The sequence below is a fragment of the Anser brachyrhynchus genome (genome assembly GCF_964034855.1).
Source record: "Anser brachyrhynchus genome assembly, chromosome: 24".
Lineage (NCBI taxonomy): Eukaryota > Metazoa > Chordata > Aves > Anseriformes > Anatidae > Anser > Anser brachyrhynchus.
The window spans coordinates 3,539,881-3,560,749 of NC_137717.1; the positions used below are offsets into that span (position 1 = coordinate 3,539,881).

At 42.9% G+C, this 20,869-nt stretch overlaps 1 protein-coding gene across 6 annotated transcripts in view; it reads right to left on the minus strand.

Moving 5' to 3' along the window:
• LOC308182510 (uncharacterized protein) overlaps nucleotides 1-20,869 on the minus strand; it is a 92,012-nt gene that overhangs the window by 47,911 nt on the left and 23,232 nt on the right. For 3 of the 6 annotated variants that reach the window (XR_013941841.1, XR_013941842.1, XR_013941843.1), the window contains 9 exons: nucleotides 18,049-18,683; nucleotides 16,856-16,919; nucleotides 15,519-16,755; nucleotides 13,809-13,902; nucleotides 13,453-13,522; nucleotides 13,331-13,416; nucleotides 11,872-12,036; nucleotides 9,398-9,496; nucleotides 2,028-7,941 (listed from right to left, as the gene is read on the minus strand). Coding sequence is in view for 1 of the 6 variants with exons in the window: in XM_080567319.1 (XP_080423445.1) it covers nucleotides 3,842-3,872; nucleotides 6,937-7,009; nucleotides 11,872-12,036; nucleotides 12,760-12,795 (305 nt within the window). In the remaining 5 variants the exon portion in view is untranslated. The other 3 variants (XM_080567319.1, XR_013941844.1, XR_013941845.1) reach the window with 3 other exon arrangements.

A 20,869-nucleotide genomic window follows, 5' to 3' on the forward strand; every position in this document is an offset into this window, starting at 1 on the left:
GATCTCTTCGAAACAACTTGGAAACAACTTTTCCTCTCTGTAAACTCTGCTACATCCTTTATATGTTTTCAATGCTCTCTTTATAAGCATTACCAACTTCTTCAAAATAAAAACACTTCCTGTTCAGTCAGAGTCCATAAAAACTCTTGAAGTTAGTGCACGTGTGTGTACCCAGTCAGGTATCCCGATGGGAAGTGGCAAAAAGCTGAATTTACACAATCTGTATCCCTTAGCTAATACAGTAAAAATTTCAGTTCTAATTCCTTCTCCAGGTTGAAAGATTTCTTCACCATTTTTCTCCCCTAATTAAGTGAAGACCTGTTATAGTTCAAACGTGTACTACAGAAGTGAAATTCTTAGGCTTGTGTGTAAGAACTGGATTGCACGGTTGCAGCAGGTCATCGTGGTCTTACCCTTCACAAATCTGCATAGCCCCACTTCAGCTCCCAGTTACGCGCACTACAAAAGCTCTTCTTGGTCAAAATATACTTTGGGTTGAAGTGACATGCTATCAGCTGGTGCACTCTGGAGGTGCGATTTTTGCCTTCAAAAAGCCCGGAAGGTCTCTGAGTATTTGCCTAGCACCATAAATACTGCAACAGTGAGAGAGCAAAAGCCAAGAAAAGAACATGGAAGGTACACTACTAGGACTAAGTTTTTGTCGGAGGGCATAAAAACTAAACTTGTTTTGTAATACATCTGCTACTTGGAATTATGAGGTTTGGTCACATTTTGATTGATAGCAGCATCATAATTTTAGTCCAATTTATCACTCAACGTTTTATACTCCTGCCAAAAAGGGTTAAAAGCCCTCCCTCTTTCCAAACATTTCGTACCTGACCTTTACATGGCTAATTTTATTACTCTGACAGAATTTTTAGACTTCTGTATTCTTTCAAATGCGCCGTGATAGTAACTGGAATCTTCTAATTTCTTCAAACTGTCTTCCCAATTATTTATTTAAAAGCTGTGAAGATAAGCTCTCCATTCTCACCTAGATCAGTGATAAGAGAAGAAATGGCCTTTTTAAAGTGTCTCTGCTTTTTAAAGCAGATAGAAATAATAAGGTTGACAAAGGAAAAAGGAAAATTGAGCATTATGAGGGTAATAACTTAGAAAGTGTCAGATTCAGAATAATTGAATTCAATGACATTTAATGCTATGGAAAACAATAGCAGCAGCCCAGCCGCCCATCTGATTCATGTCTAGTTCATGTTTAACAAAACAAGGCTAAGGGTCATGCAGTCATGAGTCCCATAAATAACCTGTTAATGGGATTTCCAAACAAGCTGTCCTCAAAATGGTTTTTCGTCTCACAGAAAGAATATTAAAATGCAAATGGATTCGGGCTGTGTCCTCATAAACAACCATGTTCATTTAACCTCTGACCTCAACGTTTAACTGCCCATTCCAGCAATTTGTATGGTATTAGCCACAGCATGCCACTCCAAAGTGCTAACTTTGAGAAGAGAGCACTAAATGAATGGGTTACTATCTGTGATGCTCAGTTAATCATGTCAAAATGATTTTATAGGCAGAAAACTGTCCTTTTAAAACTTCCCTTCGTTCAGCTGACATTTTTGCTAAGGGAAGAAAAAGACCAAACAACAAAACCAAAACGAGCGAGTGCCAGGGAAGGCGTTTTGGGAGCAGCCCTGACCAGCACAGCCCAAGGGCTTTGCTCGAGCCCGGCCCTCACAAGGGCTGCCCGCACTTCCATGGCGCTCAGCCCGGCCTTCCTTGCTCCTTTCCTGTTTTAGGGTATTCCAGACATTACCTGCAGCACTTTCGGTCACATCTTTTTATTACATTATCACAGAAAGCCCCCGACTGCCATGACTGCCATGTAAACCCCTCTTTGTCCAAATCCAGCCACATTTCCCCTCACCGCTCCTCCTCACAAGCAGAGCTCCTCCGAGGGCCTACAGGAGCTCGTCGACCAGGCCCGACATAAAAGTAAAGCGGCAACAAGCAGAGTATCTGGTAATTGTTCCCAGTTAGAAGTACTGTGAAAATCAAATACTCACTGAAGGTTGCTCTTTACAGGTTGGTTTTAAAGGAATTAAATGAAATAAATCCTTTTCCAGAGAAAGGGCAGGGTAAGAGCCCTTAGCAGCAAACCACACGTACAGAGCAGAAAGCAGCTGCTGGGACGCCGGAGCAGCACAAAGCAAGCCCTCTCGTCTGACTGGTGCAGGGCTTTTTCATTCAGAAATACTATGCCAAGATGCTCACGGCATATTAGAGATGATCAAATATTTGTAACCTCCAGAGAAAGCAGCCACAGCTTGGACTGGATCTCAAAGGTCTTCCAAAGTCTGCTAAGCGAGCCAGTGAGGAGGAAACGAAGGGAACTCGGCGTGTTTAGGAAGGACACATTATTTTCCTGTTTCCAGCGCTGGACCATGCCTGTACTCTCCACTGATTATTCAAGTGGGCTCATTTTTCTTGTCAGTTTTGGATTTATACCTTTCCTCGATAAGTAAATTCCTTCCTGTAACAGCTCTTCAGGGGCATAATTTCAGGCGTTGCTCATTGCACAGAACTGATTTGTCTAATTTTGCTTACACTGATTGGCAGCAAAGTCTCTGAGTATCTGGTCTCCAGAGTTTCACTTTTCTGGAAGGTGTTTACTTTCTTGTCCAAGAAAGAACTCCAAGTGAAGACTTCCCTCCCAGAAGAAGCAGTAACAAGTCCTACCTCTGTCTGCTGACATCAGAAGTCAGGAAACAGTTCAATGACTCACTCAAAAACTAAGGAAGATTTACCTTCTCCAGATAAAGCAAATATGCAGCCCCTGTGTAAGAAATACAGGCATTTACAGACTGGCAGAGCAAAATAATACCTCAAGTTGGAATAAGTATTTCATTTTGCCTCTAAAACAGTTCAACTCTACCAATTTCCCTTCTTTGTTCACCCCAAAGGACAAGCAATGGTTTCAGAGCCCTCTCCCTTCACATACACACACGTGCCGATCGGCCAGACAGTTCCCCTCCAGGTGCAGAAGAGAGAAGCCGTGGCATTCAAAATCATCGCTTTCTTCAGCCTACTCTATTCCAGACCTTTTGACCTAACAAAAATAACCATTTTGTCACAGTCAGTAATGCAGAATTCTGGCATTTGGGAATTCCATAGAAAACAGAAAAATCCTGGTATTTTGAAGTTGAACGAATCTATTCCAATGTGAGATCACAAACTTTTCTCAGTACACACTGCACTAACGCAGTAACTCTACACACTAGCTGAAAGATTCAAACTGTTAACAAACTCCAGGACACAGAGAGCACGGTACCACAGTAAAAACAACAGAGAATTTCGTCTGATTTTCTGTGACACCCCGCATTACAGGTAGATTGGAGTCTGTGCTGAGCAGGCCAAAATTATGACAATGTACGTTATTCTGATACACAAGAATCAAAATAAGTTACTGCTTGAATTTAGTATTTATCCTATATTATTCTGTATTTTGTGAAAGCTTACTGTAAGTTGTCAGAGGGAAACGCCTTCAGAGAGGCTCACAGCAGTTTACCTTTCAGCTGACTCCTATTTCAAAAGCTGTTTTCCCACGGTGCGTATGCAGCCACCATGAAGTTCTGGTACTTTATGCCAAAGTTCATTTCGCAGATGGCTAGAAATTAATTTGGATGACAGATTCAAGAAGGACACAACTGCCCATACCTTAGAACTAGGTAAGGTAAAGTCGGACAAAGTGATCATCAGAGACACTGGCCACATTTCTTGTAAGGAGGGACTAAACAGACAAACCTCTTCAGGTTGGAATGGAGGCACCAGAGGAGAAATACGTTATAATCATAGGTATATAAAGTCATGAATGACGTACCAAGTCAGTAGACAAAGATTATTCAGCAGTTCTGAAACAAGACACAGGAAGCGCAGGTAAACACATTAAAATCCTCACATAGTTAGAAGATATTTCTGCTGCTCAGACTATCACATTTCTACCAAGCACTAAAGCAGGTTCCTTGAGCGTTTTTTTTTGTGGGTGATTTTTTTTTTTGTCAAGCTGCCTTACTCTTATCTGAATGATTCTTTCCACCCCGTATTTCTCTGCTTTTAGATCTGCTGTCTTTCGCATTCTCATTTCTTCTTCTCCCTCTCCTCTTTAATAAAATTTTATTAATGGGTCTAGAGGTTCCCACTGACTTGACTGGTTCTGAACCTACCCCTTCAGCTGCCTTTCTGCTTTCTATCTTCTCTCTTATTAACTTGCAATTTCCTTTTTCTGTATTAAGCTCTGAAGGAAAAAGGAAAGAAATGTGAGGGAGGGAGAAAAATTGGAAAAGCAATAAACTAAGGTAACTCCTTCACGTACCTCAGAGAAGCACCAGAGTGCATTATACATCCTACTCTCAGAGCACATTTTGGAGAGATTATTTTAAATTACCAGAGTTTTTACTCTGATCGATCATTTTGCGGTTTTAAGAAGATTCTTTTCATTGTACGGGAAAATAATACTGAATTCATTGTTCTGCCAATAGAGCTTTGGTTAAATAATTTAAATACTGTGGAAGAACATTCCTGGGAAAATATCCTCAGAAAAAGTTTTTAATCTGTATTTCAGTTGTATTGCATGTTTTAAATACATCCCAATTAGAGAAAAGCAATGTGGTAAAAATGCAAAGATAATGATAGGTTAATTACTGTTGTGGCAAAACAAGAACAATTTTTTGAAGTATTAAGTCATGTCATTATTAAAAGGAACATTTTTATATCAAGGAAAACGGAAAAAATAAAAAAGTATCTAGATATCAAAATAGGATACATCCATCTGTTTTCCTTTGTCTGTTATCTGTGTCTGTTAGATACACCTTCACTTACAGTTACAGAAGAGTAATTAATGTTCAATTGCTGGCAATTTGTAGTTTCAAGAATGGATTTTTTACCTAGCCCTTTGATAGGAACACATCAGAAAACATTTTTCCAAGAAACCCAAAACACTATTTCCCAACAGAAGTCTCCAGCTTTATTTAGATGTCGAGCCATTCTGGCTCTAACAGAAGAAAACGTATTTTGCACACTATTTTTTCTTCATGTTTTTAGACTTCTACCTGTATTGTACACTACCTGTATTGCAAGTTTTTAAGTTAAAGGGATGAAAAAACATACTTCATGCAGGTGTGTGGTGATTTTTACTTTCTAAATTGTGTGATGGATTTGTATTTTTGAGATGGGTGTAACAATACTCGGCTGCAAGGCCTTTCAGCTGTTATCATCAACCTTAAGCAACTTAGAATGAAGCTCAACGGCTCTTGGTGAGGTGGAGCTGAATCCATATCCTGAAAACGCATGCGAATCCCCAAAGCTTAAATCTAAAACTATTTTTAGCTTGGTATGTTTTAGAAAAAAAGTGACCGGATTTAGCAGAACATCCCTCAGCTTCCAGGCTGTCTGAAGGACCTGGCTTTTGGCGGAGCTGACAAAGTGACGCTGTGTGTCAGGAATCCTGTTTCATCTCCCTCCCCAGCTGACACGCTCACTGTCACTGATTTCTGACCCTCCTCCTGCCCCCTGAGGTTTCCCTGCAGGTACGGCTCAGCACATTCTCTCCACCACCAAGACCTCCCCGTGCACGGCTCAGGTTAGGTCTGCGCTCTGCAATACCGCAGCTGGAAGCGGTTTACTCTGCAAACACCGCAGCTGCTACCAAAGCAGCCGTGTGTGATGCAGGAAGACTTGAACACACAAACGTCCCAACCCACGTCTCATTAATACCACAGAAAGGTCTCAGCGCATTTTCCTCTTGGCATCTCAGTGTGCAGCTTTCATCATTCATGACTTTCACCAAAAATGTACTTGTAGATCCAGACCAATTTCATGTATTTTGTAAACCCAGCACCGATTTCATGTATCGTAGAGGCAAAACCAAACTCTGCAGAACAAGGCAGTCCCAGGAAAGCAACAGCAATACCACCGCGGCTACAAGCAACTGCACAGAGCTCACACCCTACACGTGGTGGAAAGCAGATTTGTCCCACTCACTCAGTGCTAAGCTTTTGGCAAGAAGAGGTTTCAGAAAATCTGATTCTGGCCATCAGAGTCATTACAGAGGTCCTGGACCGCTCAGAGGCTCCACTGACACGGCGTGTGCCAAAATCGGTGTTCAGCTCGGCACAGCACTGGCTTGTCCAAGTCCGTTCCCTAAAGCTGAATCTGAGCCCCCAAAAGTTAGAGCTGGAAACTTTTTTTTTCCTGTAAGGGGCTGAAAGCAGAGTCATTAATGCTGCGATCGGTCTAATCCGGAGCATTTGTCGCTGCTAATTATTACGGACAAGCCTCTTTATTGAACCACATCCTCTTATCGACATTAGGATGCATGAGCCGAGGCTGTTGTTTTAAACGCACTCATTAACCACACAAATCAGCCCTGTTGACAGAGCGCTTTTGAATTAAGCTTCAGACTGTAGTCATTGGACAAGGAGCAATTTATAATGCCATTAGCAACACTTGCGAAGGTTACAGGCATCAAAAATTGTTCAGCCGTAATTATTCTTAATGGATACAAGGAATAAACTGACGCAGGACAGCTTTTTCATTAGCTTTCAATCAAGGCTGATGGCTTTGAGAAATGTACAGTAAGTGCGTTTTGGGGAGAAATAATGATGTTGCAGCACCTTTCATCGGAAAATGCTCTCAGTTCAGAACTTAACTTTTAATAACCTTAATTTGATATAATTAAAAAATCTGATTTGCTTTGAAGATCTTGCAATGAATTGTTTTGGCTGCTGTTTAACCCTTTGCCAAGTATTCATCCCAAAGATGCTAAAAAAAGTCTTCAGATACTTTGAGTTCTCATGGAAAGCATTAGACTTCTGATTTCCTACACCCCCACCAGCTTGTACAGATTTTTACAGTGAATTCGGAGCAGTTAGAGAATGAGGAGATTTTTACAAGGTATACCTGCTTCTGAAAAAGTACCTGCACATGCACAACGCTCTCCATAGAATTCAGCTGTGGCTTCACAGACAGGTGATCTAGCACCGTTCTTCACCTACAAAGCAATAAAGCCGGAAACCCTGTGCTCGCTCCTCTTCCAGAGGCACGAGGGCAGACATATACTCACATACCCCGTTCTAACCTTCGTCCCCACCAGATCAGCTTCTGAACCACACAGACCTCTGGCACGATAAGGTATCTGTTCTTACGTTCTCTGTCTAGCATCCCCTTACTATAATGCAGACTTCTATGAGAGACAATGTCTCTCTGAGTTGTACAACTCAGAATCCTTCTATGTATGGTGAAGAGCACGGCAACAGCGCTAATTCTCTCTGAGAAGCAAAACCAGCAAGAACAATCATTTTCCTCCTTTTCTGGTACAGCAGAGTACCTACTGAGTAACAGCTTTTGGTGAAAATATTTCTAACGGCATCTAATAAATCAGTTTGGTGCTTTATAGATGAAGAATAACACTTAAATGATAAGGGCTGTGGAACAAGCTCAGGGGCTGCAATGGAGCGTGCCTTCTGTATGGGACATTTTAATCTCATTGTTCCAGCTGACTTCTTGTCGCTCAGCCCTGCGGCTCTCTGGACACCAACACGATGGAAGACTGAGGCTCAGGAGGGCAATAAGCTTTGCTTCAATCAAGAGATGCTGCTGCACCGTACAGAGTGATGGGAAGGGGACTTGTAAAAAGCCCGAGACAGTAGGTTGGAGAAAATGTACAGCTGGTGCCTACACTGCCTTGCTGGTTTAGGGGAGAAGGCTGTGAAGAGGCAGAAAATAAAAGGAAGGGTATGCATCAAGGCACCTTTCTATCCAGCTCTGCTGCTTCTGAAGACAGAACATAAGGAATAGTGAAGTCCCATTTCTTGAATACATGCTCTGCCTACCAGAGTCCAACGCAACCAGGCAGTCATGCGCCGTATGCCTCCGTTAGCCACGCTGTCCCATTTAGCTGTTCCCCAGTGGTTAGCATTTCAGCTTGAAAAGAAGCAGACATACTAATTACTAATGGTACAAAAGTCTCCACTGACATTCTGTGAAGAAGCCAACTTTGAAATCTTATCAGTGAAAATGTTAGTGAAATTTATTCAATTGTAATTAGTAGAAAGTTAACATGGATAATGTTTGACTTTTCCCAACCAAGGAACTGCTAGTTACAGCTAACATTCTGATGGCAACGCCACACATAAACAAGCACATTCAGGAAAATACACACAAACACTCATCCTTACTCCCTTAAGCGCTAGTGAAATGGTAAGCCAAAAAGAAAAGAAAACAAAAAAAACCCTGTAGGTTGGAGACTGAATTTGCTACAATTAAAATCACATTATTTTTGAAAAGCAAACCTTCATAAATTGGTCCTCATTTCATAGAACAGAGTCATAGAACCATTCAGGTTGGAAAAGGCCTCTAAGACCATCTAGTCCGACAATCTCTCTGTTCCCCAGCTGGTGGTGAGAGCCCAGGTCTCTATCAGGAATCCCTTCCATGGGATCCTGACAGACAGACGGACACGTTTGGTTGGCAGCCGAGCTGCCCCACGGCCTGCTAGGCACACCTGGCTCAAGCCCGAAAAGCAACCAGAAGTTCTGTCCCTTAGCACTACGTGTGTGTTCAGCTCCTATGTTTCCATAGTTTTACAGGTTTTACATACATAGTTTTACAAACTCTTAAAACTTGTTTAAAAAAAATGTTTACACGGTTTTAAGAGAGCTCTTCCTATTCTTCCCTTGTACTTGCCCAGTTCAAACAAAGAGAGAACTGCCACCAGGAAAATGAGCGAGGAACGACAGGCCTCCAAAGTGACCGGGGCTTGGGACTTCCTGCAACTTCTCCATGGATTATTTGTGCTCCCGGTTCCCATGAATAATTCACCCCCTTTCTCCTCAGATTTAATCATCTCAGTGGTCTTTGAACCCTCTCTTTTTGTCAAAGAATTGAAAAAAAAAGCTAAGACGTCGGTGAGCGTGTGAGCACTGCTATGCACCCCTCCATGCACCACCACGTCCTCACCAGGTCGTAAACAGGAACTCCCCAAACACGTAACACTAAATCCACATGAAATTTTCCTCAAGCCATAAATTTGCCTCTGCATCAATGCATGTGTATAAATCGGACCTTTTAAAATAAATCATTTAGAGAATCCACAGCCTGAGTCACCCTGCAAGATTCCATGGAAACCAGGCTCCCGAGCCAGAACGGGGCCCCGAGGGGTGGCGTCTGCGCGGGGCTACCAGCCTGGAGCACGCCTGCTGCAGTCCGTGGGATCACTCAACACTCTCCACTATTCCGTGCTAGATAAAAGCAAACTATCTGCTATATGAATCTCAAATCTGTCATTACATTTCAGAACTCAACTAAAATAAAACATTTTTTTTATTAATAATAGAATAACTTTCAATTACAATCCAAAAATTAATATTTAAATATATACCTCCTGCAGTAGATTTGTCCTGCTTCTTGAAAACATGCATCTGCTCTCCTTTCAGAATTGTGTGTTCTCTAGGAACTGGTATCCAAACATGTACTTTGGCTGGGATATATATAAAAAATTATAGATACATTATATATATATATATATAATATAGATAGATTATATATAATATAATAATATAATAAATTATATATATAAGTTTATATACATAAATTATATATTATATATATATATAAATATAGATATACATATATATTTTTTAGCTGCTTTTTCTTTTTTTTTTCTTACCCCAAAATATGGTAAAATTACATGTAAGCATGCACGTCAGCTACCAGCTGAAAGCCTACAAATATCAGCAATCAATCCCTCCTTTCTGTTCTAAAATCCTTAATGTTTTGAAGCACAAATGCCATTAAAGTATCTTAAAAAATGGTAAGGTCACTACAGAAGTGTGAAGAGTTATGAAAGAGTGCTCCCCTGTACTCCAGTGGTAACATTCAGCCCATCCAGGCTACAGGGATGCGTAAAGCTGGAGAGATGTCTCAGTTGGGAAGAACATAAATATCTTCCCAGCTCTTTTGATGATTAAGGTGTCATAGGTCATGCTTCTCTCAAACAAATGAACCAAGAGGTGAGATTTGAGCCATTAATAGTAAATTTGACCAACACTGCAGACACTTCAAGAGAGCTCAGCAGAGGACGAGCAATGTCAAAAGCAGACAGAATGAGACAAAATTGGTTACTTTAGCATTAAAACAAAGCATATCGTGGGGCCTCCATGAAACAAAAGGCTTGAGAACAGAGGCAGCAGCTCTTAGAATTTCTGAGTCACAAAGGTTTCAGCAGAAGGACACAAATCTGAGAAACAAATATACAATTCCTTTGAGATACTGATTTTAGGATGCAGAAAGTCTAGGGACCTGTCTAGTCTAAGACAATAAGCAGTACTTAAAGACACGGAAATTCCCTGGCAAAACAGAGAAAGAGCATTCTCATATGCAAGCAAGGAAGCTGAAGAGAAAGGGCATAATCTGTAACATTCAAAAGAATTTAGATGACAAAGGCAGAATTTTTAACCTAACCTCGCAGCCTCTGCCAAAGCAGCAGCGAAGTGAGCGGAATCGGGAAGCAGCGTGGTGGTGTCAGGTAGGAAAGCAAGGAAAGCTCTTTCAACTGATCTTGGGAGGGAAGGGGAATTCAAGGCTCGTGTAAATACCTCACAGAATTTACAGAACACCACAGACCTCGCTCCTCTGATGCTGGTCTACCTTACCCGGATCAACCCAGCCACCAGTGCAGAACACGCGCTGCCTTGCCTCCCTTCTGACCATTTCCATAAAGTAGCTCAGAAATCTTTCATTCCCTGAACACGTATCAATGTACAGACACTTGATAAGTACGATACAGCAGCCTACGTCGTAGGAAACTAAAGCACATGGTACAGCAGATGACAAAATCCTGCCCCCAAAGAGCCCACCTGAAAACACACAGTCTGTTTTCCTCTTCACTGCAAACACTGTACCATTTTGCAGCGAGTGGAAGGAATATTTAATAAGCAACCCTGGTCTTGTAGACATTAAAAGCTTATTATGCAGCCCTGTGGCTCACGTACCTGTTGACTGGCTTGCATGAATTATAGCTACGTCCCTGGTATAAGGATGCAAAGCTATGTTCAGCAGTTTTAACTTGATGAGATTGCTTTCTGCTCCTCTCAGTCCAGCATGGAATTATTGAAAGCTTTCTTTTGCTTTCCATTTCAAGAACCATGCTCCTGTACTTATCTTTGAGGTTATTCCCCGCGGCCTTTCTTCCAACCTAGATGAAGTCACATCCCTCTGTAGGGCACCAAAAACCTCCCACTGACCTGCCCATCACAGGCCTGGGAATTCTTGCCGTTGTCTCAAAGAGCTATCTTTTCCTGTTCACTGTTAACCTTTGTGGCAGTAGGAATCCTGTACCTGTGTACTCCAATGAGTCACGCTTTTAACGACTCGCACAGAAAACACACCTGCCACACCTAGGTTTGCATTCTGCAGCCTACCTGAAGTTCCACAGCACAGAGACAGATCCTTCCTGAGCGTATTGCCAAGGAGGCACCACTGAACAGTCCCGTTACTGACAACACATTTCATTAATTATAATCGCTATTGACGATTCTATTATTGGCTTGTAAGTTATTCAAAATCCCTTCTGTGTAGGCTTAAGAGCTTATTAAGACTAGTAACTGTTGTCTTGTCATCATGCCAACCTAGCTAAGGATATCACCCAACCAGAACAGCTTTGCCAAGCTTACTATGCTCAGAGTAACTTTCAATTATCGAGCAATACAAAATTTGTCTAGTATTGAGGCAAAAACACTTGTAAGCCAGCAGCTCCCCTAATATCAGCCCATGCACTGAAGAAGACAAGCCTGGCTGGTTAGTCTGCTGCAAAACCGAAGGCCACAAGAGAGGAAAGAAATGCCATCCACTTGCCCTTGGGATATCAGAGGTCCTGCGTTGAAGTCTTAAACACATCATCAGGCCTTGAACTTTCTGAAGACAACCATGGGTCATTCGGTGGGAGACTCCTCTAGCGTGTCGTCTTTGTTGCTGATTATCAGGCATGAGGAATGTAATTTTCTTAGAAACTCGGTGTGCCTGTAAAATCAGGTGTAGAAAGAGCACTGAATAAAATCTACAGAATCAAGAGCCTTATCTATCAGCATAACTAGGTCCTACAAAGATGTACCCACACTAAACTCTCAGCTGCATAATCAACTTTTTTTTTATTAAAAGTGCTTTCCAAAGACAGATTTAAACTTTTTAAACTCATTTTTATATTGATTAAAATGGTCAAGTATACAAAACTCATCCATTTATCATCTTCCCTTCACATTAGCTAGCCTGTTCTCTTTTACCTACCCTCTTCTCCATCCTCTCTTCTGCACATTAATTAAAAGACAAGCACTGAACACGCAGCAAGAGGATTGCTACAAATCATTGTCCTAGTTGAGATGATCTGGTAAAGTGAAGATGACCCTCAGTGGAAGAGACAACTAGTGGGGTTTTAATTTAGGGAGGTTTTTTTTTTCAGGTTTATGCTATGAGTTTTAAAATATTTCTTGTTTTAATAAAATAAATTCTGAAGTCCAGTTACAATAACAACATCATGTCTGATTCTAATGCTGTACTCAGCTCCCGACAATGGATGGGAGAAAGGTCCTGCTCCAGTCTATTAGAAGAATTTAATGACCATTAAAAGGCAAGCAAAGATTTGTATCACTCAGTTGTTCAGTGTCATTGTTCCAGTCTTCACAGTAGAGAAGCAGCACATTTCTTTTAAGTAAAATATTGCTGGGAACTCATTGCTTCAGCAATTACCTCTGAAACACATTGTTTTCTCAAAGCCATTAACATGTCAGATCATGGCAGTGCTTGACATCCAAACACGCCTTGGAGGGCTGCAATTCAATTTAAGGATCACCTCCTCTGAACAGGCCAACCTGCAAATTTCACAAAATCAGAGAGAAATTCTCAGGGCACACTTTGATCATGCTGCTTCCTAAATTAAAAACAAAACTGTAAGTGTTAAACATCTTTAACAAGACATTAAACCTCAGCCATAATCCAGGAAGGGTCCCTTAATGAGTAATGACATATGTTGTGAAGGCAGTTATCTCCTAATGTTCGCTGCTGAAACACTACGATGGAATGGCAGTGTTCGAAAGGGATGTATCATCACTAATGAGAGGATAATTTGAAGCTGCTCTTCTGAGGACCCCTGAGGAGTCTTTCTAATGCTGCAGGATGGTGAAGGAGGCAGTCCTCCACCTTACCACACGCTTGCAAGAGGACTGGGATGCGACACCATTTCTCTGAGTGATAGAGCAAAGCCGGGACGGACACAGAAGAAGGGCTAGGTCATTTGGAGGGTCCCTAAATGGGCTCCTACCTCGCTGGTTCCCCAAAGCAGGTCTTGGCACAGATCAGCCACCTCTCAGCTGACCACTAATGGTGTGCGAGACGCAGCAGAGCAGCCTCCAGAAGGAGTGTGGCCTCCAGAAGGAGCGTGGCCTCCAGAAGGAGCGTGGCCTCCAGAAGGAGCGCGGCGTTGGCACAGGCCTGCTGTGGAGCATGCAGAAGCCTACAAAAAAAGATGGGGTGGAGAAGAGTCACAGAACTGACAAGTGAGGGCCATGCTCAGCAGAAAAGGGACCCAAAACTCCTCTTTTACTAAAAAGAACTTGAGATCTCTTCCAAACCAGGTTTTAAAGTTCCTCCCTTCATTTCCTAGCACTATTTTCTTCCTAATCTGGACTAATTTAAGATAAAACCTCCCCTAAATTATCTTCCAGCTCACCCTACTGAATGTGAACACCAATTTAAATATTAAGCCATGGGATTTTATTTAGAACAACAGCTTTCCTTACCTCCATCTGTAGGTAACCTGACAACCAGAGGACTGTGAGTCCCAAACTGGGCCATGGCTTGAACAACTGAGGGCCATGAAACAAACCTCCAAAGCTGGGAGCAAAAACAGAGCATGAATGCAGAATAAACAAGGAGAGTGGGCAAAGGTGGTAAAAACACAGAAAGAGAAAACTTCAGCTGTTTACTAGGAAAAATAATACAAAATATTCCAAGTTCTCCCTTTCAGTTTAAAGCATTGGTGGGGAATAGGAAGAGAGCATATGCCCTTGCACAAGCTCATCTCCTCTCAGCTCCACATCATCACCTGCAGAAGAAAGGAATTTAAGTAATACTCCGGTTGTGCCGAAGATGTGCTGCTGTGAAAATGAAAACAAACAGCCCCAGGAACAACGGGCAAAACGTCCAACTCCACGCTTGCCGACTGCTGTCAGTCTGGTGCGACTGGAACAGCACAAGCACGGAGCTGAGCAGGAGGCAGGGAGCTCGTTTCAGGGCCGTATCTTGCAGAGGAAAATAAGCAGCTTGTGAAGACCAAGTACTTATGAAATAATAAGAAATTCTAAGAATTTCATACGAAACTAGCATCTACTGAGATGTCTGAATACGTGCAATAGGTTTGGTTCTGGCTCACACGTGGCTTACATGTTGTACATAACGGGATTTGCCATGTATAATTTAGAGAGAGAGTCACTCTTATTGGGCAGAATTCACACGGAAAAAGACGAGGGACCTGATAATTTTGCACGCATTTTTTTTTTTTTATGTGAAAAGCTGTTAGTCAAAGTCCACAGAATCAATTAATCCCCACCCATTCTCTTAGGAGAGTTTTTACAGAATTCTAATGAGTTTCTCTGCTGATCGACAGCACTGGCGCTCGCTAACGCGGCGCACTGCTGGCATCTCTTCGGTGACTAATTCCTCGCTCTGCGAGACAGCTTGGCGTGCAGAGGAGAGATGTCAGAACGGGCTCTCTGCTCTCGCTAGCTGATTTAAGGCAGCGGGGCCAGCTGCGCTCCTCTAACAGGGGGAACACCAGGCTGGCAAGGGCTGAGGATCCAGCCGCCACACACAAGGGAAGCTGCAGTCGAAGCTTGCCTGCAATTTTACTGGTACTCACACAAAATTGTCAGTCCCTGCCCAGCACCTTTGTAACTTGTATTGCTATTTTTTAAGGCGTTTCTTCAGAGATTTAAAGGGGAAGCCACTAGACAGCAAACATAAATGCTTCCTGCACTACTGAAAAAGCCCTGATGTGGTGACAGAGTAGTATTTAATCCCATCGATATGAAACGCGTAACTTAGCCCTCCCCCCCTTGACCCTTCCCCTCGTGTAATGACATATGCAAATTAAGTGAATAACAATCAATTAGACATGTTGCCATATGCTGAAGCAGGCATTACTGCTTTCCACTTGCTCACTCCTGCTTGGAAATGAAGGAACTGCTGCCAGAGACAACAAGAGGCCACCACGCTGCAGAAGTTACAATAGGCACCGGAGCCAGCCGGAGCTCGGGTGCACCTGCGCCGTATTTACTAAATTACTTTTGTTCCTTCTGCAGCACCCTGAGCTCTGCAGCAGCTTTTAGATGAAGACCCAGCTCGCCTAATAGCCTGTCCCTGGCAGTGGTCAATAACTTCTGCCTGAGGCACAGCCTAACAACAGGCAAAGCATGTAGCAATTTTCTTTCCCCAAGTTCTTTCCCACCTACTAGTGTTTTGTAGCTTGGGGATTTCTGGAGCCCCAGGCTGCGTGTCCTGACGCAGGAAGTTCTACAGCGACCTCTTCCAGTTAATTTTGTACATGGTAAATAACAGCTTCATTTGATGCCTTCTGGATCATTCACTGAAAGAAACGGCGCACGCTAAAAAAATTGTAGAGTTATCTGTGCCTCTCTATCATGTCTTTCCCCATTTGTCTTTTCCAGGCTCTATGTCCTAACTTACTCTGTCATTTCTCATGCAGGAGCAGTGCCATGCCTTCATCTATTGCTGGTGTCACTTGCTGGTTCATTTCCAGTTCTGTTACGTCCTTTTCAGGCAGCAGGACTGCACAGTATTTACAGTGCGGGAGGCCGCAGACTTGCACACTGTCATAACAACACTTCTCCACTTTGCTGTCTGTTCCTTTCCCATCACTTTCTAGCATTTGGATTCCTTTTTTTGGCTACTGTTGAGTGCTGATTTGACATTTTCACAGATGTATCTATGATAGCTTCAACAACTCATTCCTCAGCAATAGCCAGCAGCTCGGAGCACAGCATTTTGTGTGGCACTAGGATTGTTTTTTTCTTCACATGCATCACTTCGTATTTATTTACATTGAATTGCATTTGCTGTTTTAATGCCTACTTCACCTCATAAGGACTGTCTGCAGTTCTTCATGGTCATTCACTTCCCTTTGCCATGAATAACTTGGGAGCTGAAGGGAATGTTTCTCAGGAATGGTTGAGGGGAATCTGGTTGCCAAAGGCAAAACCTCCTTCCTCTATCCTTTCAATCATCTTTCCTGAATTTTCTGGTCTGCATTCATCTCCTATTCTCTTCAAAATAAAATGAAATCCACACCCAAATAGCCTGATCTAGTAAGAACACAGAGATGAACATGTAAGCCTTCAGCATCCCTAATGTAGAAGCTACTTCCTCCAACTTCATGCCAGACGGCCAGGCTGAGCGTTTTCCTCTGAGAATGGACACGAGCACATGGTCAGTGGTATCACTGCCATCTCAGGAACCTCTGATGCAGGACTTCACACTTTCCTATCAAACTCCTGGCTTGTCACGTGCACATTGCTAACCACCAGGTAACAGCCACGGCTCACTCCCATCTTCAACCCCGGTGTTGTCGTATGAGAAGTGTCTGTAGTTGTGTGTGGCAAGCCAGTGGCAGCATCTGGAGGAGAACCTAGGCCAGCAAATGTCCAGCCCCACCTTCTGACTTCTCCAAACCTGCCAAGAAGGGTAAATCGGTGACTGTGTCCATGCCTAGCGCATCGCCCCTACCATCCACCCCAAAACACCTGAGCAGACAGCAGCGACTCCAGCTTACCTTCAAAGATTAGTTGATGAAGGAAGTACTGAGAAAGCAAATACGAAGAACGCCCATTTCCATCCTAGGAGGAATTACAGAAAGCTTGTCAGGCTCTCCCTGTGTGACAGGTCAAGCAGGCAGCTGACTGAGAGCCTCATTAATTTTCAGTCTTCCAAACCTCTGCATGCAAAAAGTGCAAAAGGTGGGATTTTTCAGTATCTTTTGACATGGCTCTCTAAAATTAAACTGGAAGCAAATCTGTGAGATGATCTCCAATTAAACATTTCAAGTAAAACTTGATTTTTGCGTGAGCATGTGAGAACATTAACCATCATGATGAAGAACCTTCCAGGCTATCCAAAACTGCAGAAAAGCAAGTGAGTAAGACGAGGCTAGTTTAACTGAAAAGGATTTGACTCCCTCCTCCCATTATAGTGTAAGCCCTCATCTCAGTTTTCTTACTGAAGTCTGGCATGGTGCAAAAGCCAGACACCATGATTACTGTGCATCATCACAAATCATTTATTGTGCATTTCTATTTAAAGCTAAGAGAGACGAGAATATAAGCACTAGATTCTACTAGAGCCAGAGGTCCCCATCTCTCTCCATCAGACTCACGTGCATTAAAGCTTCCCAGGGCTGCATTAATCTAGCTGGCATTTTTCTAAGATAACAAGAGAAGGGCTGGAGGAGAAGTAAATACGAGTGAGTGAAGATGGTACTATCTAGCATTCGGGACGATGATGCGAAACTTGCAAACTCCCAACTCAATTATTGACCTAAAGGCCCCCACCTCTTGTTTAGTTGTGTGTTTTTTTTTTCCTGGTCGCCTGATTTCCCACTTTCCTAGCTGACTGCCCTACTTTAAGCAGGGGAGAGCAACCTCTTTTTTCTCTGCTTGTGTGCAGCGTTCTCCCCCTCCCTAAGTGGAGTAGCAGCAGGGGGGCTTAAACACTCACAGGGGCAGAAAAAAGGACAAGAAAACCGTCTTTGTTCCAGGCAGACAGTACAAGGTCACGTTACTATGGCAGCGTGAACCATTTCCCCTCATTCTAGCTAGTAGTTCAACTTTGCCCATAGTTTATTCCCTGGGAAGCCTAATCCAGAGTTCAGGTTTGTATATGTGGGGGCAGAGGTCAACAGCAATATGACAATGGCCCAGTCAAAAGAAAAGCAAGCTATGATATAGCAGAATCAAAGAGTCGGCTCACCAAGCACCGGGGGCCGGCTCGGACGGCGGAGCTGGAATTCATCCTCTCACTTCAGCCTCAGGTTCTTGATTCAGCTGTTTTGTTGGCAGCCTTCGGAAAGGCTGAATGGTGAACAATGAGGATGACACCAGAGCAAACAGTGAAGGATGAGAAGGCAGCGCTGACGGAAAAACTGGGGCTCATGTGCCTAGCGCTGTACTTCCCGGCGAAACTACTAGTACATTTCAGGCACCTCTAACTAACAGGGCTGTTTTTTCCTGCATTATCCTTTAGAACTGCGAATAATTTAATAGTGGGGTATAAATTCTCCACACGGGCTGCTGGAAGAGAAGCCAGTGTCTGAACAAACACGTGTGGGTGTGCGTGCGTAAAGCTTCAACGCTGCAACAGCAAGGGACAAGTGGAGGCTCTCAAACATTTTTAGGTGAGCAGGAGCTAAAATGTCCATGGGAGTTGAAACGCTCATTTCATGAACCTTGAAGGAAAATACAGAATTGGGATTGATTTTCTTTCACTCAGTATGCCCCGGCTCTCAGCTTCCATTCAGTTTACAATATTCTTCTCCCATATAATTTCTATTTTGTTTTAGAAATCAGAAGTTACCTCGTGTCCCACGTGTCCCACAGGAGAGTTTTCTGGAAAGAAAAAAAAAAAAAAAGAGCCCCTAATTAACGTTTCTTTAGGCAGGCAACTGAGAAAAGAAGAAAAATTCCACTGAGCTCAATGGACAGCCGACAGGCAGCTGTGTCCCTTTTGTTCCTGTTCCCAAGGTCCTCCCCTGGTAGGGGTGGCAGAAGTCCTCTGCACTTGGGCATCCACGCTAGCAGCCCGTGCGGAGCTACTTGCCCGACTGGAATTGTTTTATCAACATGCCCTTTCATAAAACTCAGTATTGCAGGGTTTCTTTATGGATTATTTTCATTTAAATATGAAAATAACTGTTTTGTTCTGAAAAATTACACCTTTTTCAGGAGGAAAGTGGCTTAAATTTAAAAGCCACTTACAAGTAAATTATGCCGCTGCTTTTTAACTGAAAATGTTCTAGCAAACCTACAAGAGTTTTGTGGGGAATTTTGCTGAGGCCCTCCCATGAAAACTAAATGCTATTTTAACAACTTTGACCACCAGAAGAGCTGGGCAGCAGGATTCTAGCTCTTAAGTCTCCACGAGGTTCTACACGTCACAGCATCGACACGGCGCATTCACGTACTACAAGGAGAGTACAACACAAAAAAGGGGAACATGAGAACGAGCCCCAAAAGGCTGCTCGTTCAGTCCCTGGGATGAATTCTTGTATCTCCCACAGTTGTTTCATTGTCAGAATGAAAACACAATCAAATGGGTGCTGTCTGCTGCTGTGGTTTATTATTTTTATTGTATTTTTTTTCTTAGGTTTTTCTGTGCCTTCACCCCATTGTCAGTGCATGCCCTGCTCCATTCCGTTCCTGCTTCCCACCTACAGGTGGCACTTGGGAAATGTGAACAAATGCAACATGAAAAGCGTAGTCACCAGAAATACATTCCATCCAGAGACAAGCAGGGCCAGCTCACACAGACTGGGGGCCTCCTTCTCCAGATCCACTGGAAGAGGTGTGCTTGGTTTTCCCCCTGCAAGAAGCGAAGGCAGCACACGACTCTGCATTTGCAAGAGGAAATGGAAACTCATCCCTAGTTCATGCCACAGGACTGAAACTCGTACATGTAGCACAGCTGCATTCTTGGAAGGTGCAAGGCATTTCCTTGTCACAGCAGTTGTTACTGCAAGGGAGGATGGGGTATGCTCAGTGTAGTGACCTAGGCTGGTCGTCATGTTCCCATGGCACCTTCCATGACCTTCTGTGATGTCCAGTCATCAGCAGAAGTGACAAGTAACGTTTCACTTTGTAAGACTATGAAAGGTCCCTTCCAACCCAAACCATTCTCTGATTCTACCTGAAAAGGAAAGAAAGTGTTTTTCTTAACTTATAGAATCATAGAATAGTTTGAATGGCAAGGGTTAATAATTTTCAATTGGAAGAAATAATTTCAATTTTTTCAAGTAGAAAAATACTTGAAGTTAACTTCTTAAGGCTCTTTTACCAATTTCTGTCGTTACTAAACGCACAACAGAACTTTTAAATGGCTGAAACACTGTCTCATAACTAAGGTTTAAATCTCTCTCTTGTCAAGTCATAAAACAAAGATAATTGAAGAAGGTCTGGGGCCAAATTCTCTTCAGAAGGCTGGGATTTATTTACTGAACATGCCAGATGCACGGAGGTCAGCAGGAAGCAGTTATTGATCAGCCACTGACAGCACTGTGTCACCCACGTGCGCCATATTATTGATTAGGTGTAACTACCGTTTACTTGGTCATTGTGCTTCTCCAAGCTTTTGTCTCCTACAAGCCAACAGCATAATGGCTTTTGGGGAGAAGCAGGACTGGAGAATACCAAAGACATAAAAAGTCTCCATGACAAAAGAACCCAGGGCAGCTGCGCTTAATTCCTAGATGGAGGGAAGCAGAGATAATCCACTAATCCTGGACGGAGCGGGATGGAGCATGCCTGCCACCCAAGCTGAGCTCCAGAAAGATCGGTGCACAGATAAAGCAGCACCTTTCCCTTTGACATCTGAGGTCGTGGGTGTCGTTTTGTTTGGCACTGGCTGGGAGTAGATCTTTTCATCAGGACCATTCTTTTCCATTGGAGGATGCCTCTGCTGCTTTCAGAGCACTGACTGAGAAAGACATACTTTCCACTTCTCCCTAATGTTGAGGAATACAGGATTTGGAGGAAATTAAGGAATTTGGTAAGATAAGCAAAGCATGCCCCTTACCTAA